This window comes from Pseudopipra pipra, chromosome 1 (genome assembly GCF_036250125.1).
Source record: "Pseudopipra pipra isolate bDixPip1 chromosome 1, bDixPip1.hap1, whole genome shotgun sequence".
Classification (NCBI taxonomy): Eukaryota; Metazoa; Chordata; class Aves; order Passeriformes; family Pipridae; genus Pseudopipra; species Pseudopipra pipra.
The window spans coordinates 40,489,087-40,511,628 of record NC_087549.1 but is presented as its reverse complement, the minus strand read 5'-3'; the positions used below and the strand labels follow the sequence as shown (position 1 = coordinate 40,511,628).

The window sequence follows — 22,542 nt, the reverse complement described above, 5'->3', positions numbered from 1 at the left end:
TACGAAGTCTTTTTATGCAGTTCCTTCAAGTGAGTATCACAGTTTAACTAGGAAAGTAAAGACTGGACTCCAATGTTTCTTTAAAAGCCCTGGGTAGAGGCTTTTGTTAGTTCTATTTTCCTTTGGACAAACTCACTTAGCATGGCACAGCTCAAGTATTTAACACATTCAAGTAGACACGACCAAATTTTGCACCCAGAGACATACCCTTAACTAGTGGGCAATGTTTGCTTTTTCAGTGAGATCCATTTATTGTGTTCACACTGGAAGTCAAAAGTTACAAGTTACTGTGTTGCCCTATGAAGCTTTATTATATATAATTTTTGATGCTCTCCTGAGAACCTTAAATTTGTCAGTTTAGTATTTTAGTTTTAACAAGGTTGTTTCCCCAGCAAAACACTTTTCAAACACAAAAGAGAAGTCACAAGTCAATATATTTTAGTAGGAAAAAAAAATCCTCACAATTGAGATTGCTTATTACACAACTGATGACCAGCACTGACACTCTGTATCTAGGAATCTACCCTGTGGTAGATTGGGTAACCAAACCAGAAGCTTGTTTCCCAGCAGTCTGGCTCCTAGAAAAGTGAGACCAAACAACGGTATTTCCCAGAGCAGCAAATTAGTATTTGTTAATTTTTTAGAAGCCTCATAACAGAATCAGGATCTGTCATATAACAGACATGTCCAAGGGAACTATTACATAAAAATACCCCAATGCAATCTAAGCATTTAACCAGATATCACTGTTAGAGGAGCTGCAGCTTCTTTATGTATACACAGGAGATGTGGACATTAAAACAAAAAAACCCTTTATGAAAGCAATCATAAATATTGCTCATAAATCATCTCAAACATAATTATTGAGACATGACACGTCTCTCAAAGATAATTTTTTTTCTGAACTAACACTGAGATCAAAATTCATTAGCCTGAAAACATAGCTAAGTTTCTTTCAAATAATAAGTTTTCAAAGCTACCTGTAAACTAACAGACTACCAGTCAGACTGTACAACTAAACAGACACATGCTTCAGGGCACATATGCAAGGCATTGCAACACCATTCCATAATATAATCCTCCCAAAGTTATTTTTATATGTGCATCCCAAGTGCCAAAGAAATTCTCTCTAGGTGGTGGGAGGCAAGCAGTAGAATTCTCTCTGCATGGATGAACCTGAATGCAATTAGGAGTCCACAGAAACATAGGCAGACGCCTTTGATGGTAGTTATTTGGGCAATACCATGAAATGAGCTCATTATATTTAAACAGTAAAGAATATTACCCTGGATTCAGGAGGTTGCAAGTAGATGGTTCTAAAGAAGTTCAAACCACATGGATTAACTATTTGTCCACCTGCCAGAACTGTTTCAGTCTTAGACTACACTAAGCAGATACCAGTGCAGGCAATAAGAACAGTATGTTAAACCACTATTTTATGTATTTTAGTCAACCTTTCTTTCAAAATGTTAGATTCTGCAGCAAGAAGACAAAGCAGTGAAATTTTTTTCTTCCTTTGGAGTATCTACATAACTTAAAAGTACTTAAGAAATGTTTAATTTGTTGTAGCTTTTAGCTACACAAATGTACCTTTCTCATCTTTCCATCACTTCTGAAATAAAAGTTTCAAGTAATTTGGCTTGTTCTTCCTACAATCTCCATAGACAACATTTCTGTGGAGATCTCAGGCTACTTTAGAAGGATCAAGACCAATTTATTTCATATAACTGGCATGGCTGTATGCAGAAAAGAATTAAGCAGCTCTGCTAAATGAATACAGTCTAAAAACTGAATTATGTCAGGCACAGAAATAAAGGCCTGCAACCCAACATATGTTTTAACGCTTCTCAGTAAGGTTGCCAGCTTCAGCACAGAAAACGAAGCCTGACTAACAACAGGCTTGCTTTTGTCATTGACTGTTCACAGACGCACTCAAGGGTTCTTGGCAGACACCCAATGGTTCACAGAGCACAAAAGTTAACTTCAGTTGCCTTGTAGGGCTACGTTCATCCTACTTGGTTACAGCAGCATACCTAGAACACTGACAGCCTCACCGTACCACCGAAATGTGGACCTTGAGAAGCACCACCACCAGTACGAGACTAGCCAAACTCAGGCTAATCTCCTCGTGCTGTTACGTTGAAGAATAAAGACATCTTCACTACCAAATTTGTCAAGAAATCCCCAGGGCAACCAGAAAGCTTTTTATCTTTGGCTGGGTTTTTTAACAGTGTTTAGTTGAATTATTTCCTTTGATAATTGCAATGTAAGTTCAGGCAATTCTTCTGATCATAATTACTTCTGTTTTCCATGTTTCAACCAAAAACCAGTAGAAGTAACAAAATATGTTTAATCTAAAGCAGAAATTCTCTCAGAGTGTTTTGTATCAATTTCAAGACTGTCTTTGCATCCTACTGTCATAATTCTGCTCATCTGAATGAACAAAATCTGACCAAGGTCTGTTTGTCTTAAGTGGTCTTTGGACTTACCTCTAAAGAACAAAAGTTCTCAGGAAATGCAGGGTTCTTTCCATTCTCTACAACCCTGTGGTAAAAGGAAACAAGTCATCGAAGTCCTCTATTGCCATGTGCCTGAAACCCTGTAAAAAGGACTCCTTACAGGTTTCAGTCACCCTAAAAATCAGCCTCAGATCAATAAAAAAGATCCTTGAAAGTATAATTCCACAGACCCATACACTGTATCAGCAGACAAATGCATTCACAACAGGGAACTGTTACCTTTTTTACCAAAATTAATAACCAAGACCATTATCCCTAATGCATACACCTCCAACTAAACCATCAGGAAAGCTACCAGAATAACCACTTCATGATTTCAGCTTTTAAAACCTGTTAACTTCACTGTGAGGGAGACTTTGATATTTCATGGCAATTTGTCTCCTTTCAGTAGATAGCTGATTATTCCATTCTCCTTTAATATTGATCTTTTCAGGTGACTGCATCTTTTGGGCATTTGTCCACACAGTTCATGACTTATTTCGTACTTGGAAAGTACTTATTTCACCAGCATGATACAGAATAAGTTATTCTGTAAGTCACAGCTTAATGACTTTTTCTTCAGTACTGTTTTCACTAGTTCTTCACTCTGACATTATAAGCAGATTTGGAGAAGTCAAATGATAGAATCTACCACTGAAAAACATACTGAGAACCACCACAGTCAGGTAATGAAACCACGGTACAAGGTAAGTGTTAACTTCTACCACCTTGATTCCAAGCCATCCAACTCTTTTTCTGGTGAATTTTTTAAAAACATGATCTAAAGTTCTGGTTACAAAGGTTAACAAGAACAAATGCTGGAGCAGCATTTGGAAAGATCCACTTGAGAGCAGATCTTTCATTATCCCTTAGGACAAACTAATACCTATTCCATTTTAACCCAACCTTCTCAATTACTTTAAAAGATTGAGACTGATCACTAATCCAAGTTTCAAAGAAATCTGGACTTCTCTGGAGGAGTTAGAATGGTGTCTGACCATTAGACTAGTAATTTAGCCAAAAAATTACTTTGGTCATGCAATTGTTACAAACACTACACTACTTTAAGGAACATGAACATTTTAAAGTAACTCTTTTCCAAAGAGTCTCAAAGCAGCTTTCCAGTAGAAGAGCGTTTCTCTAAATAGATACACAGCTTTCAGGAAGTATGACTATACTTCTTGGCTTAAATATTATGAAGTGTTTGAAACTAAACTAAGAATGATGTAGGTACTATGACTACAGTCATGGTTTTAGGCAACCAAATTAAATGACCACACAGTTTCTCATCCTCATTTCCACTTCTCAAAAAAAGAACCAGACAAGAATTGACAGTAATCATGGCAGTAACAGCATCACATGAAATGTGAAACATACCCACTAACAAAAAGTCCAAGTTTTCAATATCCTTGTGGGAAAAGTAACAAGGGGACTTCAGTTAGATCACTAAGGAAAAAAAAAAAATAATACTTTCTTAAAGGCTAAGCTACCAGAAATTATTTTAAGCAGTAGTGTTAGAAGACCGCAAGATTAGACAAGATTGACACAACATAGCTTACTGCACAACACACTCTGTAGAGAACAGATTTTCTTCTCCCAAGCTGGTGTGAATGTAACTTTCTGCAAACACTGCGTGCACCTCATTGTCCACATACTGCAGCTCAAGGCCAGAACTGCTGAACTGGGAGAGGTGGGAAACCAGAGCCTTGTAAAAAGGTAAGCTGGAACCCCATAGGAACAGATGTCTCAAAAGTAAGTTTTTAGTCCAAGAGAAATCAGAACACTGAGATATAAAATGAAAACAGGCTTAGAAAGTTGCTTTAACAGAGATTTAAAAAGCCAAAAAATCATAAACAAACACATTACGCCATGTAGGACAAAACCTATGTCAAGATTTTCAGTTTAAATGGTAAAGGAACAGGTTCGGATAACAGATTTAGCTTCTTTAAAGCTACCTAATCTTTATACTGTGAATTCTACATAATGAGATCATAGGTAGTGAACAGGAACTTAATAAAATCTGCAACCGATGTTAAAATCATGAAAACACAGAAAATTGATATATCTTGATATGACTAACAGTACCATTGAAAACCAAACACGAGGTAATAAGTTTCCCACAGGAATAATTTTTGGTTAGGAGTTACGAAATCTAAAAAAAAGGCTACATCTAAGTTAATGAAATTAGTTTCAACTGGGGGTAAAAAATAGCTCCTTTTACATATACTTATCTAAAAATGCGTACGCAAAAGGCTGTAAGAATGCAGGGCCTCAACTGTGAACTAAGATGACTTTTGGTTATACCTGAATAGTAATAAATATTAGAGAGAAAAATGCAGAAAGCCTAAGTATAATTTAAGTCAATAATGGCCAGTTTTAGACGTCGAAAAAATGAAGGAAAGGCCATAAATGCATGGACTAGTAAAAATACTTCTTAAAGGAGAATCCAGAGTTACATTTATTATGAGGGGAAAAAAAATTAAGGTTATATACCAGTGTATACAAAGTAGAGATCAGAAAAAGGGAATAAAAAAATCTGTCCACTCTTCTCCACAGTACAAGTAAGGTTTAAAATAAGGTAAAACAAATTAAAAAACCCCCACCTTTCCTACAGTTCTACAGCATAGTTGCCAAGTGGTATAACAGTTCAAATTACAGATGCCAAAATTAAACTGAACAGTTTTCAGGCAGGCTTAAAATGAGGGAGGAAACAAGAGAGGAATAAGTCTTCACTCCCTGAAATATTCATAATCTTTCATACAATGAGTTCGTCTATTACTACAGTAGACCTAGAGCATGAAGCACAGGAGATAACCAAGAACTCTTCCATAATACGTTAACAGCCATCTTAAAAGCAATTTTTACTATTTCATATGCTGTTTACAATTTCTTATGTCTGATTTTAAAAGTCAAATCATAGATCCTCTGGGCAGAACAGATAGCAAATTAAATAGAAACCAGTAGCTATCAAATATTCTCCTCCATTTTCACATAGTTACACATCACTGCTTCTTGTTGTGGACAAGAATAGGTAAAACTTTATCACGAGCAATAATCTAGATTGCAACTCTTATTTTCCTACTCCCAAACATTATCATCATGTATTAGCACATGCATTAGTAGTAAGTATTAATTACCAAATTTAATTAATTAAAATGTCCTAAATAATTACAACAGGCAAAAAAACTCTCCATCATCAAGTACTGCCATTCTGCTTTTCTGGTAAAGTAGGTTACTGTTTCTCTAAAATTAATAAAAAGACAAAGCTTGGACCATTATATGGTAGACTTTTCCTGTCTATTTTGCAGGAAGTCTCCCATACAGTGCTCTCTGTGGCTTTGGATGCATCAATCACACAACTACAGAGGTTCAGAGCCTTTCTAACTCTCCCCAGATCTTAACTGATTTTGAGAAGGATTAATATCCCATGTTCCTTCTTCCTCCCAAGCAAGAGGCTTATGGTGAAGCTTGAAGAAGATTAATGTTCTAACCACATTCCCAGTCCTCCCTCAGTTTCTTCTGAATTACTGCTCAATACGCTTCAAGCAGGCATCACGAATAACTACTTCAGCACAACACCGCAATACTTCTTTATACAGTTTTCACACCTTGGTACATCTGAAATCACAACAGACTATTTACTAATCTTCCACCACACATGACAGTTTTGTCATTCCCCTGACACCCCAGAGAAGTACCCAATTCATTTTCACAGCCTAACACACATCCTATGGCTTTAAAAGATTTAACATCTAGGACAAAATTAACTGGGGGTGTAAAGGTATTTCAGATTTACGAATATTACTGCTATTTAGTCTTTAAATAAATTTCCAAGTTTTTTCACAAAAAAAAAGTCTACTGTCACTGCAGCCCTTTTACAAGCAGGGAAGAACTGGCAGAAGTGGGGAACAAATAATAATCTTCCCGAAGGTAAATCTGCAGGCTAAAAATAAAACCTCCATTCTACTTAGATTCAAGTTTAAAGACCTTTAAATACTGAATTCTTCCCCTCCACCCCATCCTTCAATAATACTAATAAGTGTCATCGAGTATGGAAAGATTTATTTTCCTCTTACAAATCAACTCAAGATCACTCTCTCTACATAAACTTTCCAGTCTGTAGCTAAATATATAATATTACAAACCTGCCATCAGAATGAGCCAGTAAAGATCTAAATAGCATATTTAAAAGCACAAACACTGCAATAAACTCTTGTGCTCTGCATATTAATGCAACCTTCAGAATCAAGGGGGAAGCTTAGGCAGCACCAACAATCTTTTTCAAGTCTAAGTAGCAATAAAATCCCTGGAATAAAAAAAGCTTACTCCAGAGTAATTAAGTATGTTCCATCATTATATAGCAACTTTATCAAACTGAAAGCAATATTAAGAATTTTTAAGACCAGAAAATAGGAGATGGGATGGAGAAGATAAAATATCAACCATGAGAAATGTGAGACTGAGTACCACCACCTTTCACTTCCATTACCCTAAGTAAAACACAAACACAAAGACCATACTAATTACCACAGTCCCCTTTCATATCAAATCAATGTTTAGTATTTAACAGCTACCAGTTTTGCTTATTTTATAACCTCCTCTTAGCACTTCACAAGAAAAAAAGGTTTTAAACCACTTTCAATTTCAGCTGCTAAAACCCAGAATCCTCACACTCTTCAAGGAGCACAATTGAAAACCTCCCACTCCTTAGCTGAATTCACATTGATATCTACTCTTTCCTGTATGACAGTCATGTGATTCACAGATACTCAGTAACTCAAGGCCCTATTTACAAAGTCAGCAATAACTGTCAACAGGTGGGAGAAAGAGGAGGAGTCTACTGGACTCAATCCTTGCCTTAAATCAAATAATATGTCAAGGTCAGATTATTTAGTAAAAATTCCCCCTCCCAACAGATCAGGATACCAATGGAAAAAAAACAAAATCTCTGTACATACGCAAGACTTAACACTTTTCTCTGAATTCAGCTGTATGGTATTAAAATCTAGCCATTTCAAGCACTAAATATTCTTTTGGACTGCAATAAAGTTGTCACTGAAACCAAGAAATTTTATTACCAAAACATATATTACTATTCATTTTGTGCAAAGTGCTACATATAACCATTCTCCCACTCCCAGCCATCAGAACCTTAAATAATCTTGAGAGATATTAAATATATTTAATACATTTAAATGTAAAAATTGAAAAGAAATTAGATCAGTTCCCAACACGAAGAAACACAATCAGCCCATCTACTGAAGGCATTGTGTCAGTTTTTTGAACACACCAAAAAATTGCTGCTCCTACTGCAGGCACACTTGGTATCTTACTGACCACGCTGCAGGAAACGAGTTCTCTCAATTACAATAACACAAAAGTAATCAAATTGGGATTCTGACTAGTTTGCAAGTATATATATGCAAGTAAAAGCCAGTACTCAATAACAGGCAATCTGAATTTTAGCAAAAGGAAGCTTAGTTTTATTAATTCCTCACCAGTTGTTTAGACACATAACATGAAACAGAAGCTTGGCAAGGTGCTTTTAAAAATTATACTGCTAATTTTCTACTTGGGTTAACAATGTTTCCAAAGTTACTTTTCTGATTTCAGGTTGAGGCAAACAGAGGACACTGAAAACAAGGCAGGGCATTAAGGCATACGTCCAAAGCAACCAGACTGCTTTTATTTTGCAAATGGTGTAAACATATTCATCCATAAAGGTGTCTCACATTATGCTTTTGAAAGAAGCTCTGAACATGCTAAAGAAGCAAGCACATTTCAATACTTACCTTGAAATACTCTGAGATAAAGGCTCTGAAGAATACATCATCACTAGCATGCCGTTCTTACTGCCTTTTGAACAAACTATTTCATATTTTACAGCAAGCTTCCCCTCTGACATATTTTCCTTTGGTGTGCAAATACAGTAAGAATCTACTTACCACAGCAAGTTGTGTTCGTGATGCTACCGTATGAAACACTGCAGGCATCATAAGAGATTCTTCTACTTTCAATTCCATCTCATTCTCTGCTGAAAACGTAGTTTTGGGGATAGCTGGTGGACGTTCACACAGGATCATTTCTTTGTTGAATAAAAAAATTGGATTGGTGTCCTATACTCAAAAAAAGAAAATGAAACCAAAGACTGAGTAAAAGCAACATACTGTTTAATCATCAATTATTCCACTGTGTGGGTAACATGTCTTAAGAACAAGTTAAAATCTACATGTATAAGGTGAATACAGAAGGAACTGTTCCTCAAATTAAAGAAATCCAGTAAACAGCACACTGTGGAAAAATACTTAAACATTCCTTGGTAAAACATCTTTTTCTTCCCCTATAAATGACAGTCTAGACTAAGAATGCAGTATGCACTTACTGTTCCAGCACTGTAACTACACACTCTTCTGTCTGGTGCCATACACTCTCCTCCATTGACAACTAGCACTTGGTGCTGAATGGCAATCTTATACTTTGTTTGAATTGCATGTTTCAGATCAGCCACACTGGAAGAAATGGGAAGAGAAGATGACACTATCAGCATATTGGTGTCTCTAATTTTACATACTCCTGTAAGAGGCACAGGTGACTTGTCAGTGTCAAAGCAGAACATTTTTAAAACAAGCACTACTTTTTATCCTGCACAATGACATATTTCTAAGTTTTTTAAGTGTCACAACATGTTGCATTCTGGATATCCCACTAATAAGCTCTCAGCTAAAAGAAGACAGCCTCTGCATTACTGGTGCATCATTGGTAATGTTTTTCCAAGATCTGTTTGTATGCTGAAATTCTGGATTAAGTCATATCAAGCATTTAGGATAACAACTGTAAAAGTTGTATTATGTTCTTTTAAGGCAGACTTCATGAACCAAGAGCTGACTTGATAAAACCCTACAAGACAAGAATATCAACACTTCATTATGTGTAATGTAAGCACAGTTTCACCTAATAAATTGACTGATTTACTTACATGAAGTGCATTTAATAGCACTGAAGAGTAACAGAAAATTTAACAATCCATATATATGCAACAAATTTGTATAAACATCACAGACACTTTCAATGTAGAAACAGTATATCAATAGATCATCCCTGTTCTCAGTTTACCAGCCTCATACCTGGATTTCTAGGTTATGATACTATTGCTTATTTTAGACTGTTCTAGACTTTTTCTTCAAAACACAAGCAAACAGCAAAATAAACAAGAATTTACTAATCTGATACAGTTACTGAACCAAATTATAACACACAGTGGTAGTACCTGTGCAAAGATATTAAAAAGCTTCAGAGTGTGAAGAGAGTAACCAACACAAGCATCTATGGTTTTGATATAACTGTCAGGAAACATAACAATGGTACTGGCTGTATGGTACTCGAAAAATAAAGATCATAAAGATCAGTTATCTAAAATAACCACGATTCAACACAACATCACAAACTCATTACAAACCTCTCATGAGTACAAGCTTGTACTTGCTAGCTGTGTTACAGTAACCATTCACCTATCATCTCCATGCTCTTTAGGAATATAGCTTGGCCTGCCCATGTACAAGGAAACAGGCAAAGAACCCAAGAAAGTCAGTCTTCCTAGAAAGACCAAGTCCATATGTACAGATATACAGAATAAGATATTAAACAGTTCAACTGAAGAGTCCCTGATTTCATTTGGTTCACTTGCTGGAAAGCTTCTTTTTCAAACAACTATCCAAATCAGCAAAAAGTTGGCCCCTACTGGATTATTAGGAGCCTGGAATGGCAGCTCAGATGCTGTACCTCACTCACCATGATTTCGAAACGTAATGTCTAAATGTACTAGGACACCATACAGGGGTATGGGCACATCTGCAAATGACCTGGTAGAACCAGAGTGGCTGAAACAGTATTTCACGCTCATAACACCCTGTGTGTCAACAGGTTTTAGAGAACAGCATACAAAAACAATCAGTAGATACAGTCTTAGAACCCTTCCACCAACACAAACAATTTTCAAAATCCGAATTCACTTGCTGAGTCACAAAAATTACAAACAGGAATTCAGAAGAAAGAAAACAATGCATTTGAGTACAAAATCCATGGTAAAAGTCTTTTAAGCACAACTACTTGTTCTAACTCATTCATCACTGGTAGAGTAAGAAGACAGCAGGTAAGCTTGGTTCTTGCTACCTACAGTGTGTCTTGCACATGAAAACAATGAAAAAAGGATACAACACAAAGCACACACTTGAAAGATGCTTTTGATACGCAGTAAAAAAAAAAACAAACAAACAGGAGACTTATTGGGACTTAACTGTGATCCTATAACACCGATAATGCTTCAGGCAATTGGGCATTCGGAGGTTCAAGTTTTACATACAAGATGATGTAAAACATTTTGGAGCCTTACAACACAGGATAGAACCCACTTTTACCCATCCAGAAAATGACACAAAAAACTTCATGCCAATTCTTTAGCATTTAATCTAAAAACATTAAAGAGCACACATTTTCTTCAGGATAAGCATACTGACAGGAGAAAAAGAAAAACCTCCACAACTTCTTCTATGATGTCAGTCAGTGAAAAACAAAACTCTTACAGAGGAATCATAAAGAAAAACACCATTCAATAAAAGAGCACAAAAGACCAGAAGTCATTCTGACAGCCTTTTTCAAAAAGCAGCAAAAATACTACCAGACTCAGCTAAGAGTAGGTCAGTCTCTGTCACTGCTCCAGAAAGTAAATAACCTTTCTACTCTTTCATGGGATTTCAAACACAAAGAATCATCTGGCAAGGCATTGAAAATGCTAATCACAAAAAAATGAAGAAAACCCACAACCAAAATCCACTCAAATACATGAACACCTGTGAGAAAACTATATCAACATACTAAAAATATAAGTATCATCTTATAAAAATATAAGTATCATCTTACTCATAAAAATGAGTATCATCTGTCAAGAATCTAGTATATAACTATATATGCTTTTTAATTTAAAAAAACCAAGCAATATACAATTAATTTACTCTCTTACTTTTGCACAGCAAGTTCAGTATCAAACGTAAGGGTAGTTCCAGTGTTGACCAAAAATACATATAGCTTCATGATGATTTCTTTAGGTCTCTGAAGTTTATAACTTCCACTGATAAAATCATTTAGAAACTGAAACAAAAATTTCAAGTGTTAGTTTTACATGAGTTATGAAAGACACGCACATGCTTTTGAAAAAATACTTTCAGATAAACAGTGGGTGAATACATCATCCCTCACATTCCACCTTTCTTTATCTATTTCTAAAGATAGAGATGCTCCTCTGACCAGAAACATGGGCAAGGTAAGTCTCTGCATGTGCAGATGGTTAGAAGAACACATGGAAATATATACTGAGAACGAAAAAATTAAATAAAAAAAAAAATTTTAAAAAACTTCCAGTTGCAGAAGTCTCCATCCCAGATCATTATCTGGCTTGTCTCAATTATGAAATATATTGTTAAAGGCCCTGATACAGTTATTTCCAGACATCCTTTCTAGATTTTACAAACAGCAGCATGACCTATGCTATCTATTTTCCTCAACTTACAGCTACAAAGTCTGTCTGCTCACTAATATCCCTATCCATACTTTCTTCATTCAGACATATTGAAGCACTGGCAAAAAAAAAAAAAAAAAAAAAATAGGGTAGATTTCCTTTTTGTATTCCTCCACAATAAGTAATAGTTTTAAAAATTATTTTCCTCTGTTATCAGCATTAGCTAAATCTGTAGCTACCTTCTTTGTCACCAATGGCAAATATAGAGTACGTAAGAAAGAATGTGCAGCCCAACACACAGGATGCATTTTCAGTCTCGTGCCCCACAGGCACCTGGAGGAGCAACTATATGCACAGGTTTTTCCAGTGTATGTGACAGATGAAAAACCTTGACCTGCTTCGTAAAACATTGAGATCTGAGATTTTATCACTGAAATACTCCTTACTTCTGAGCCTTTTTTCTCTTCTCCTCCACAGGAGCTAGGAAGTTTATGAGTAATTTCTGCCACACTAACAAAGTTGCTGCAGAATAACACGGCAGTCACTAACAACCTGAATTTTTTTTTTTTTATGTGGAAGGAGTTACAAAAAGCTGAGCTGTAAAAGTTTTAGCCACTAAGTAATATTTTTATATCATTATAAAAAAGACTTTTTTGATCAAATTGCTACATAGGTACTGTAAGTGGCCCCTCTTTCCCTGAACACATATACAAGATCTACACAGCTAACTGTTTAACTCTCAGCTTAATCTGAATTTGCCTTTATCTCTTTGCCTACACCCAGAAAAACTGACAGACCACAGATAAAACTAATATGCCATTAAAATGAGGAGAGGAGAGAGATTTTACCAGAATAATTATTTCAGAAAGTCAAAAGAGCTTTTTTTACAAGAGAGTGGCTTTCCACATATTTCTCAAGAATTAATTATAGTACATAAACTAGTTAAAACATGCATTTTCACATCAAGATTTCAGAAACACCTGTGGTAAAAAAGCCCCAGCTAAATAATTTAATCTGAAAAGAGTTTTGTTGTCCTTACACTTGAACTCTACTGTACTAAGTGGCAACAGTTCCATTTTGTATTGGGACATGAATATTCTACAAACCAAATTATTAGACAGGTAAAAACTGTTGAACACCAAGAACAAGCTAACAATTATTTATTTATTACTAAATTCTTTGGACTAAGTTTCAGAATTGATTGGTCTCCTGCACATAACCTTCTTTTCACAAAGAATGTATTTGTGACTGTGATCCAGGTAGAATTAGAAACAAACATTAAATAACACAATGTTTCAAGCAAGCAGCATGGGACACACAGAAAAAAAAATAAGCTCTTTTCAATCAAAGCATAGTAAAAGGCATGTATAGTACCCAGCTTTCACATAAACATTACTTTCCAGGCTGAAGTGAAATATGAGAGAATGTGTTCATCTCATACACAAAGTGAAATTTTAATCATTTACCCCTCCATACCACAGTGCTAAACCTAACTAACACAGAAAGAAGAAACATTATCAAGATCAAGAACATTTATGACAGCATCTGCCATGCATCAGCAGTCTCCAACTTTTTAAACTTCAAGCAAAGAAAGAATTACCTTCAGGCACTATACAAAGTTACCACCTTCTTCAAAATCAAGAGGAGAGTAACTGCACACATTCGCTTTACTTGATTTTTGGCAACAGAGTAGCATGGCTGTTCAAAGCCAGAGAAGATCTGTAAAGAAAAGATATGAAAATGCAATTACAGGTGTTATTAAAATGCCAGGATTTTATGGTCATAATTGCATCTAACCCAGAAATCAGTGCATGTCAATGCCAGAATGATAATTATACGGTAGTTGTTTTTTAATTAATAACGCTATCCAGTTACAAATCTGCCCAGAACTGTTACACACCTGAACACTTTTGCCCATGAGTTTTGTTGAAAGTAACTGTTAATGATACTTTTGAGTATTTACAGGAGAGAATTTTAGCTCATTAAAAAGGAACTGCTTGCACTTCCATTAACTGAAATTATTGTTCAGAACTAGTGCAGAATGCTGATACAATGATGCTGAGAGCAACAGCAAAAGTCATAACACATGCAATTTATCTAAGAAAATCCAGCATCAAAAGGTATACAAGCTACTGATGTTGAATGAACAGCTATCTCCAACAGACTCCTTCAGGAATCAGTGTCACCTTCCTCACCTGAAACAAGGTAACCTATTATGCTAAGCCACTCGCCTACTTTCAAAACATGTGTTTGATTTATTCTAATTTCTCTTTTAAACAAAGTGAAGATGTTAACCATCCCCACCTGCTTGTCATTGGCATCTTTGCCAGGGGCTTCCTCTCCCAGAACTGCTTTTTAAACTACAGTGGAAACTGCAACAACCAGAATGAGCCAGATTACCAAAAGTGATCTTTTTAGGCTACCCTAGTTCATTTTAACTGTCTTCAGTTAAGTAGCAGTGTCAAAGGAGAAGGAGCCCTTGGCAAGGAATGTGTTGATGAGCAGTTGAGCTCAGGGCAGTAAAGCAAGTGCACAATCAAACTCCAAACTGCAAACAAACACTATTTCTATCATGTTAATGCCCCAGCAAGCTTTCTGAGAAGATGATCAGGCACTATAAAGGGTGATAATCCATTACTAAAAATAGGCTTGCTGAAGCCTGAAAACCATTAGAAGGTGTAAACCATTTTATACAACTCATGCTACTAACGTTAAATCAAACACTTTGTCCCAAATTTCAAACCTTATGATAAAGGAAAAAAATTATTTCATGGGCACAGAACAGAGACATTATCTTCCTCCCTCCTGTCCACTCCCTCTTTACTCCTATGAAAAATGCACACATCATTTTGTCAGAAGGAAAGGTACATACAATAAAAGGGAAATAAGCAATGTGTTTAAGTACTACCACTAAAAAAAACGGTAATTGAAGTGTCTTCCTCCAGTTTAGCTATCATCAATCAGTAGTTGTACTTGAGCAAAATGAATTTATGAATATTTGCTTTAGATCAAAACAATGCACAGTAACATGAAACTACTGAAACACCTGTGCCGCAAACTAGGATCACAACACAGAAATCTCTAGTCTTGTAATTCCTTTGCAACCATTAAGGAGACAAAAAACAAGTGGTATTTCTTCCACCCAACATTTTAGCCAACAATCCTGGGGGCAAAAGAACTACACTAACACAGGCAGGACAAATTTGTATTAGATTACTCCTAAAAAAAAAAAAAAAAAAAAAAAAAGAGAAAAAAAAGTAGAATTCACAGAAACACACACAAGTCACCCACTCCCAAGGTTGTCACAAATTTCAGTGAATGCTTTCAGGAAGAAAGGAATTGTGTAAAGAAAGGTTTCAGAGAATACACGTCTTTAACAGCAGCCTCTCCTACAGACTCACTGATGTCCAACAAAGACAGGCTGCAGTCCTCCCTTCCCTCAGCAGGAGCTATGTCAAGTGCCTCTCTCCAGATGCCTGTTTTTGCAACACTGGAAGAAAATGAATTTTGAGAGCTCTCCCTAGTCTTGATGTCTGGACAACATATGTCTGACTCTGAACAGAGTCCCAGATTAGTTATGAGGGGAGGAATGTATGAAACTCATCACAGTTGCCTAAGTTTCTTTTCCTTCAAAGGTCAGGTTACTGTAGACAAGCAAGCAAGGTCAGCTACATATCACAAATTAGCCTTTAAGTTCGTTCCCAATATTCCAGAACATTATTATTCAGCAGTAACATAAGTTCTTAAAATAAGCTTGGAGTGAAAGTAACACCATCAAGCTTCAACAGAATATATCCACAAGCATTTTATTATTCTTCTTCTTGTATTACCACAACAGGCCATTAGGAGAATTTCAGGCTTTTTAAAAATTTTTTTAGCATTAAACTCCTACATAGTGTTACAAGTTTCAAGTTTTTGTGTTATAGTGCTCAAATTATTTTAATTCGTTTTAATAGAGGTCAAACAATTACAAAATTTGACAGCTACTGAAGACAGAACTGCTAACTATGTAATCAGACAAAACCACAAATGACTAATCCAACCAGATTATTTTTTTAAACTGTGTGATTTGCAGCATTAGATCCATGCTATCCTATAAACTAGATCCTTCAAGTTATGGGATGGAAGTTTGTATGAGGAACTGCCACAAATTATCAGTAACATCATGAAAAAAAACAGCTGAACATTTGAAATTTCTGTAACAGCTGCCAGGGCAGACAAAATACGGTAGATATAAATATAAGAAAAAGAATGAGATGACATGTAAGTAAGAATAGCCCAAAGTAGAAACAGCTTCTGTAATTAATTCAGAATACGTATACTTTGTTACATTAGCTAACAAAACACCAAAACCAGCAATGAATACATTATGTCAGTTGTGACATTTATTTCACTGCTCTATGTTGTATTTACACTGCAATGCAATTACTGCAATCTTTTCCTATACGATATAAACTCTTCAACAACTGACTACTTTTGAAGTCTGTGTCAATCAATACTTTCAACATGTTGTTTACAAGTATGGAGATGTATTTTATTTAGTTCAGAATATGCTCATTGTTACATCTGTAAAAGGAAATGAAGGTCTGTTTACAGACCCTTCCTTTTTGTCATTACAGTACAGGCATCATAGGTTTCACAATACTCCACAAAATAATCCTATGGCTACATTAACCAACCATTTCTGCCCTTAAGTGCAGAATCTCTGTTCCATTACCTAATGCTGACCATTCCATTGCTTCATGGTACAATTCTTTTCAGCTTTACAAACTCAGACACTGAAACACGGCAGTCAGGGCAGGACAAAGATAGAAATCAACATTTATGTTGTTTGGGTTTAAAGAGACATTAATCAGCTTCACTTTAAAGTCACTATGTTTCCTCCATATTATCTTTCTCAAGTTAAGATACGTTTTTCACATCTCATTTCCCATACTTCCTTTATAAACTGGATTGCAAACTGAACTTAAGCAAATGAAGATACTGATATTTTTTTCTTTAACTCCAAAGAATTTAAACCGAACAATGCCAGAGTTGTGGCTTTCCTTTAAACCCAGTGGTTTAAAATTCCATCTACAACAACAACTCACCCACCATATAAGGTACCTTGCTCTTTGTTCCCAGAGAAGTATGGCTACACATTTGTACATTAAGCATCATAAATGCTTCATCTTCCAGGTCAGATAGAACCAAGAGGTCCAAACTCTTTCCCCCTTATGTATATCTCCAGGTTGAAAGGGGCTCTAATCTGATAGCAGATAGAACTACCTGATCAAGGCAAGACTCTCACTGTTTGCTCAGTGCCTGCAATTCCACATTGCTATTAGACATTCACATAACTCTGTAGGATTGTTATCTGTACACTGCTAATAAAGAAGTTTCTCTTTTACTGCAGACCAGCTGAGGCTACACTACAGGTAACAGAGTGTCTCCAATATGAATCATAAGTGTTATCCTCAATTACAAGGGTCAGGAGTCTCACGGGACATCACCACAGAATTTCTGCCTGTCAAAAGGGCAATTCATCTGAGGCAAAGGCTGACAAGTCTGTCACATGCTTAAAAAGACTCAAGTGCTACTCTTCATTCACTAAATATCTTCTTGGATAACATCTCCCCTAAAGGGGAATATACCTTTATTACCTCTGGAGATGGAGAGTCAACTTTGGAGCATAGTAACATGCTATGAAACTGTGCTTTATTTCCATATAACAAATCCTAAGGTTTCCCTTTGAGATGCTGCAACTCCTGTGATTTCACCTTCTTCTCCTCTCCTTTTAGAGCAGGATTTCCTGTTTCACTTCAACTTAGGCAACTGTAATAGACCAGTGCAGAATGTTCCTTACAATTCATTATGTTTTCTTCTATAAACCTGTATTCTACCTCCAGTTCCTTTGTTTTTTTCAGGTGCCCTTCTCAAAAAATGCTCTCTTGCTTCAACTTGCAGACACCACAAGCAAAGTATTTTATAACACATAAATTCTAGTATGAAAGGAAAACAAAAATAGAAATTGAAGCTGAATTTAATGACATTAAGACTTTTCCTCATGTTAGTTGTAAGATCCTCTCTAAAAGCAGACTTCAAGGAGCTTTCTTTAAACTGCAACCAAGGCATCTAACCAGAAATATCTTAATTTTGCAGAAGATTACTGCTACCACCACCAGAAGAATAGAAAGAATGACCTCATTGTGAGGGCACACATTCTTTAGTAATGCTTTATGCAACAGAAATGGTTATGTTTCTAAACTACAATGCAAATGCATACCTTTTTCTGGATAACCAACTGTTGAAAGGAAATATGCTTTAAAAGGCATTTTAAAAACTTGAAAGAAAAACTAAAAAAAAAAAAATCCTAAGCTATGTGATGAATAAATAGTAGAGCTCCTCGTGACCCAACTGCAGAGAATAATTTCATCCTCCACTCCTCCAAAATAAATTTAACCGGAAGACCTCATCTAATCAGAGAGATATATGTTATTGCAGGTGGAGATCCTATCTCCCATTACCACCTTATATCAAAGCCTATAAACTTCATGTTCAAGCCACACTGTAGTCTTAAAGAAAGACTGTCAATCCCTGACATCTGTAAGGTGCCATCTGGAGCTCTATTTATACTGTGTTGAGATGTGCATCAGGCACAGAGGCGGTTACTTAATTACAGCAACTCCAACAGTCACTTTGTTGTTAGCAGCTCTCAAACTCAGCTGCTGGTCAGTAAAGCAAGTCTTTTCCACTCAACACAAGAAATAAGCTGCAATTCTGCAGAGCAACCAGGAAACATCCCTAAGCGCCTCATTTCCAACTCACTAAAGTGGAATTTCGAAAGTCAGTAAATTCAGTATTTCATAGTATAAGAGGCTTCTTTCCCCCTCCCCTTCCTTTAAGATGAATCATTTTGTATAATACTAACTTCATACTTGAGTTACATATCACCATCATATTCAGAGTTGTTCCTGCAACTCTGAACTACATGGAAGCTCCTCCCTCAGCGACGTAGGTGCCACAATGCCTTCATAGATCCTCAACAACATCAACACTGAAACAGCAGGAGATCAAAAACAACCGCATCTGGGCAAGTAAAAAGACATGGTGCGTGTTTAAGTGTAGCTTTGAAACTGGTGTGGCCCAAAACAATGCAGCTTCTTACAAGTTCAGACAAAACTTACATTGTGAATTCTAGGAAAGCAAGAGTCTGAAACACATTCATGAGGTAACAAGCACATTATTAGACACTGTGTCATGATTCCATATGTACATAATTATAAAACTTGAGATCTGATGGTTAGCATCTATTTACACTGCAGGTTTCACTGATTTGAGGAGTTGCCAAAGCACAATCCATATAATAGATAGTTTTTCTCCTTCAACAGTTAAACACAATTTTACCACATTTTTCAAAACCCCACATCTCTTACATGATAGGAAGTGAAACTTCTGTGCCTCAGTTAGCAGGTGCAAGTCGGAAAACAAACCAAGGATTCCTGACAATCTTATTGCTAGGGAACAGCCCACGGCCCGTAGTATCCTTTTTCTTTCTTTCCTTTTTTTTTTTTTTTTTGGTTTTTAATTGATGGAAACAAGTCTTTCCACAGCTGTCTGTACCTTGGTTTTTGCAAAGTTAACTGAAGGTTTTGTCAGATTTTTTTTTTAATGTATAATTTTGCCATTTCAAAGGCATTTGTAGCATACAAGCCTCCCTCGAATTACAGAGATTAATGCAACTGCTTTGCAAAGAATGGCACTCTTGGGTAAGTGGAGCTTCAGGTGGGTTTATTCAAGTTACTGACTGACTTCATACTGCTGGGAAGGTTCTCCCTGTAGACATATACTCTTTAAAATAATTAGCATGTAAAAAACTTACAGTATTTGGAAACAATTCTGCAAGAAACAGACAACAAAAATTCCTTTCTTTCTTGCACCAAATTCAGACAAGTCGGCACCAGCGCTTCTTCCACTAACATGCTCTCTCTGGTTAACCAAGACCATGAACACTGGTTATAGAAAAGAGCACCAGATTTAGGAATCCCCTTCCTCAGCCAGTTCTCCTGCTCCTTTCCTTGCATCAACTTTCAGTGGTGCAACTGTCTATACTTCTCTGGAATAAACTGGATTACTTTGCTGTAACAAGTTAGAAACAGCTTACTTCCCCACGATACCAACAGCTCAAATTGATTCCCTGATCTGGTTCACAACACAGCTCCACAAACTGATAAACTTCAACTAAGGCTGGAAAGAGGCCAATGAATACAGAGGATACCAAACATCAGAACCATCATTCAAGAAGACAAGTAAGAATTTTCAGAAGGCATCACACTCCTAACTGCCCATGTCATCCTCAGTTACTGGTAGATTGCTTATAAATGGAAACCTATTAAAAAAAAAAAAAAAAAAAAAAAAAAAAAAAAGCCAGCATCCTCTTAAAGAGCAGGCTAAGATAACTTAAAAATGGGCAATTATTAGAGATGCAATGCAGGACAGAGTTTCTCAAAATACAGTCTAAGAGGCCACTCATCCTGTCCTCCCCTCTCTAGATATACCATTATAATGCTTTTTTCTCTTTTATGTAGAAAAGAGAAAAATCTTGGCCAGACTCACTTTAAAAGATGAAATCACAGAAATTAAGACTGATTAAATGGCATTTATTTCACAGAAATGAAAGCACTACAGATAGAAAAGAAAGTAAAAGACTGAAAATAATGAAATGTAAGACAAGTAAAAGTCATTGTGGTTTAGTCTGACTGCCTACATAACAGTCTCAGGTTCTTCCTGAATTAATTTCTATTCATATGCAATCATGTTTTCAAATAACATTAAAGTTTTCCAGTAATAAGGAAATGCACCACCATCTTGGAAAAATGTTTGAATAATTTGCAACTTCCAAACTGGTTTCAAATTTTTCTTATCCATATGGATGTTTATAAATTTAGCATTTGAATTTCATGATCTAAAGATGAAATTTTTCAATTTTTTTAAGTTACTCATAATTCATATGTCACCTATGAACTTCCTGCCATTCATCAACATTCTTTTTTATTTCAGTGGTATCTGAAACAGGTAAGTACAGGACTATCAGTGAGATGCAGAGCCAATATAACCCCCAGCCTCCCTAGGAATACATATTCAGAAATCAAGTCTAGATTCTTGTTGGATGCCACATAATTACAAATCACCTTCAGATCTCTACTGGCATCAATTTGAAAGAAGATAACAGCAATGTGTTCAGAAACGAAAAAAGCTGCAGGATGTGTTTGAAGAATATTGAATTGTCTCTTATCTCAAGAAAGTGTTTCCTAATTTTCATCTGCCCTTCTTTATCTTTCTGGGATATAAGTCTTTGCTAGTTTAAAACAGCTAACAAACAGCACTAATAAATCCCTTCATGGAATATTACCAATTTAAGAACTACACAACCTCACTAAAAAAAAAAAACAAAAGCAAAAAAAACAAAAAACCAAGAAAACCAATAAAAAACACAACTCACAGCAGTTGAGGTAGTAAAACTGTACTCCTCTTTACTGAACCCTGGTTGTGCTGTATGCAGCCATAGTGAAAATGCATGTGAAACTGTTGTTATATTATATTTGTTTTTTTAAATTTATAGGTATTTTACCACCAAGCCTTTCACATAAAAATACACGAAAGTTTACACATTACCCCTCCCCCCCTTCATTCAGATAGAACTGAGAATTTTCAGCCGTATTTTTAAACCGCTCACTGAGAATCAAGTCTCTTTCAATCAGTAGACAACATGAGTACTTGTAAAGAATATTTTTAAATAGACATATAAACTCATGCTGAGTTTACTAGTAGAATATTTGCAATATAGCATAAGCACAATGTATTAGAAGAGAGCTTCTAGTCCAGTTACACAATATACTCTTACATAAGAATTTCTGCTTCATTTGAATTTAATAAAAATACACACTCTGGAGGATGGAAGGAAAACTGTATGAATAAAAGTACCATTTTGTCAGCAAGAACTGTCTATCCTAAGCACAACTACAATAAATAAGGGTCAAATTTCCACACCTTTGACATACCAGTAGAGCTACTTGGTATCAACAAACTCAAAGTTTGAGATAAACCACTGACATTAAGAGTCCCTGCTATATCAGGAAAAAAACACCATTCAAACAATATAGAGCAAAAAGTGCTGCAGCTACATCTACAACACACAGAAGAGCATATTTTACAGAATGCAGCATGAACACGTTCTACAAAAAAAAAAAATAAAATGGCAGATAAGTCAGTTACAAAAGAAAACTGAACACTAAATCAAAGTAAAATTTCGGAATTTAGAAACAGCTACCTCAAACATTTATAAATTGGATCTCAGCAAAGTGCAACTCTTACAGAATTAATATTTTAGCTTTGCTAAGAGTGGTATGATTTTTTGAATTTGAATAATACAAGTAAAACTTTGCCTTTAATTAGTTCTTCAGTGCTGCTTTCTAACTCTAAAATACATATTGTTTTCAATCTGTTTGAAATAAAAACAGTATATTGGCCTGTCAAACACATCTTCAAGAATAA

At 35.8% G+C, this 22,542-nt stretch overlaps 1 protein-coding gene across 3 annotated transcripts in view; it reads right to left on the bottom strand.

Annotated features, from left to right (window-relative positions):
• RB1CC1 (RB1 inducible coiled-coil 1) overlaps window positions 1-22,542 on the bottom strand; it is a 72,986-nt gene that overhangs the window by 46,145 nt on the left and 4,299 nt on the right. For 2 of the 3 annotated variants that reach the window (XM_064653251.1, XM_064653244.1), the window contains exons 2-5: window positions 13,610-13,728; window positions 11,515-11,642; window positions 8,881-9,007; window positions 8,444-8,614 (exon numbers count right to left, since the gene is read on the bottom strand). In XM_064653251.1, coding sequence (XP_064509321.1) covers window positions 8,444-8,614; window positions 8,881-9,007; window positions 11,515-11,585 — 369 coding nt within the window. In that variant the 5' untranslated portion in view covers window positions 11,586-11,642; window positions 13,610-13,728. Of the gene's footprint in view, window positions 1-2,489; window positions 2,545-8,443; window positions 8,615-8,880; window positions 9,008-11,514; window positions 11,643-13,609; window positions 13,729-22,542 lie in introns of those variants that run through there. The other variant, XM_064653261.1, reaches the window with a different exon arrangement.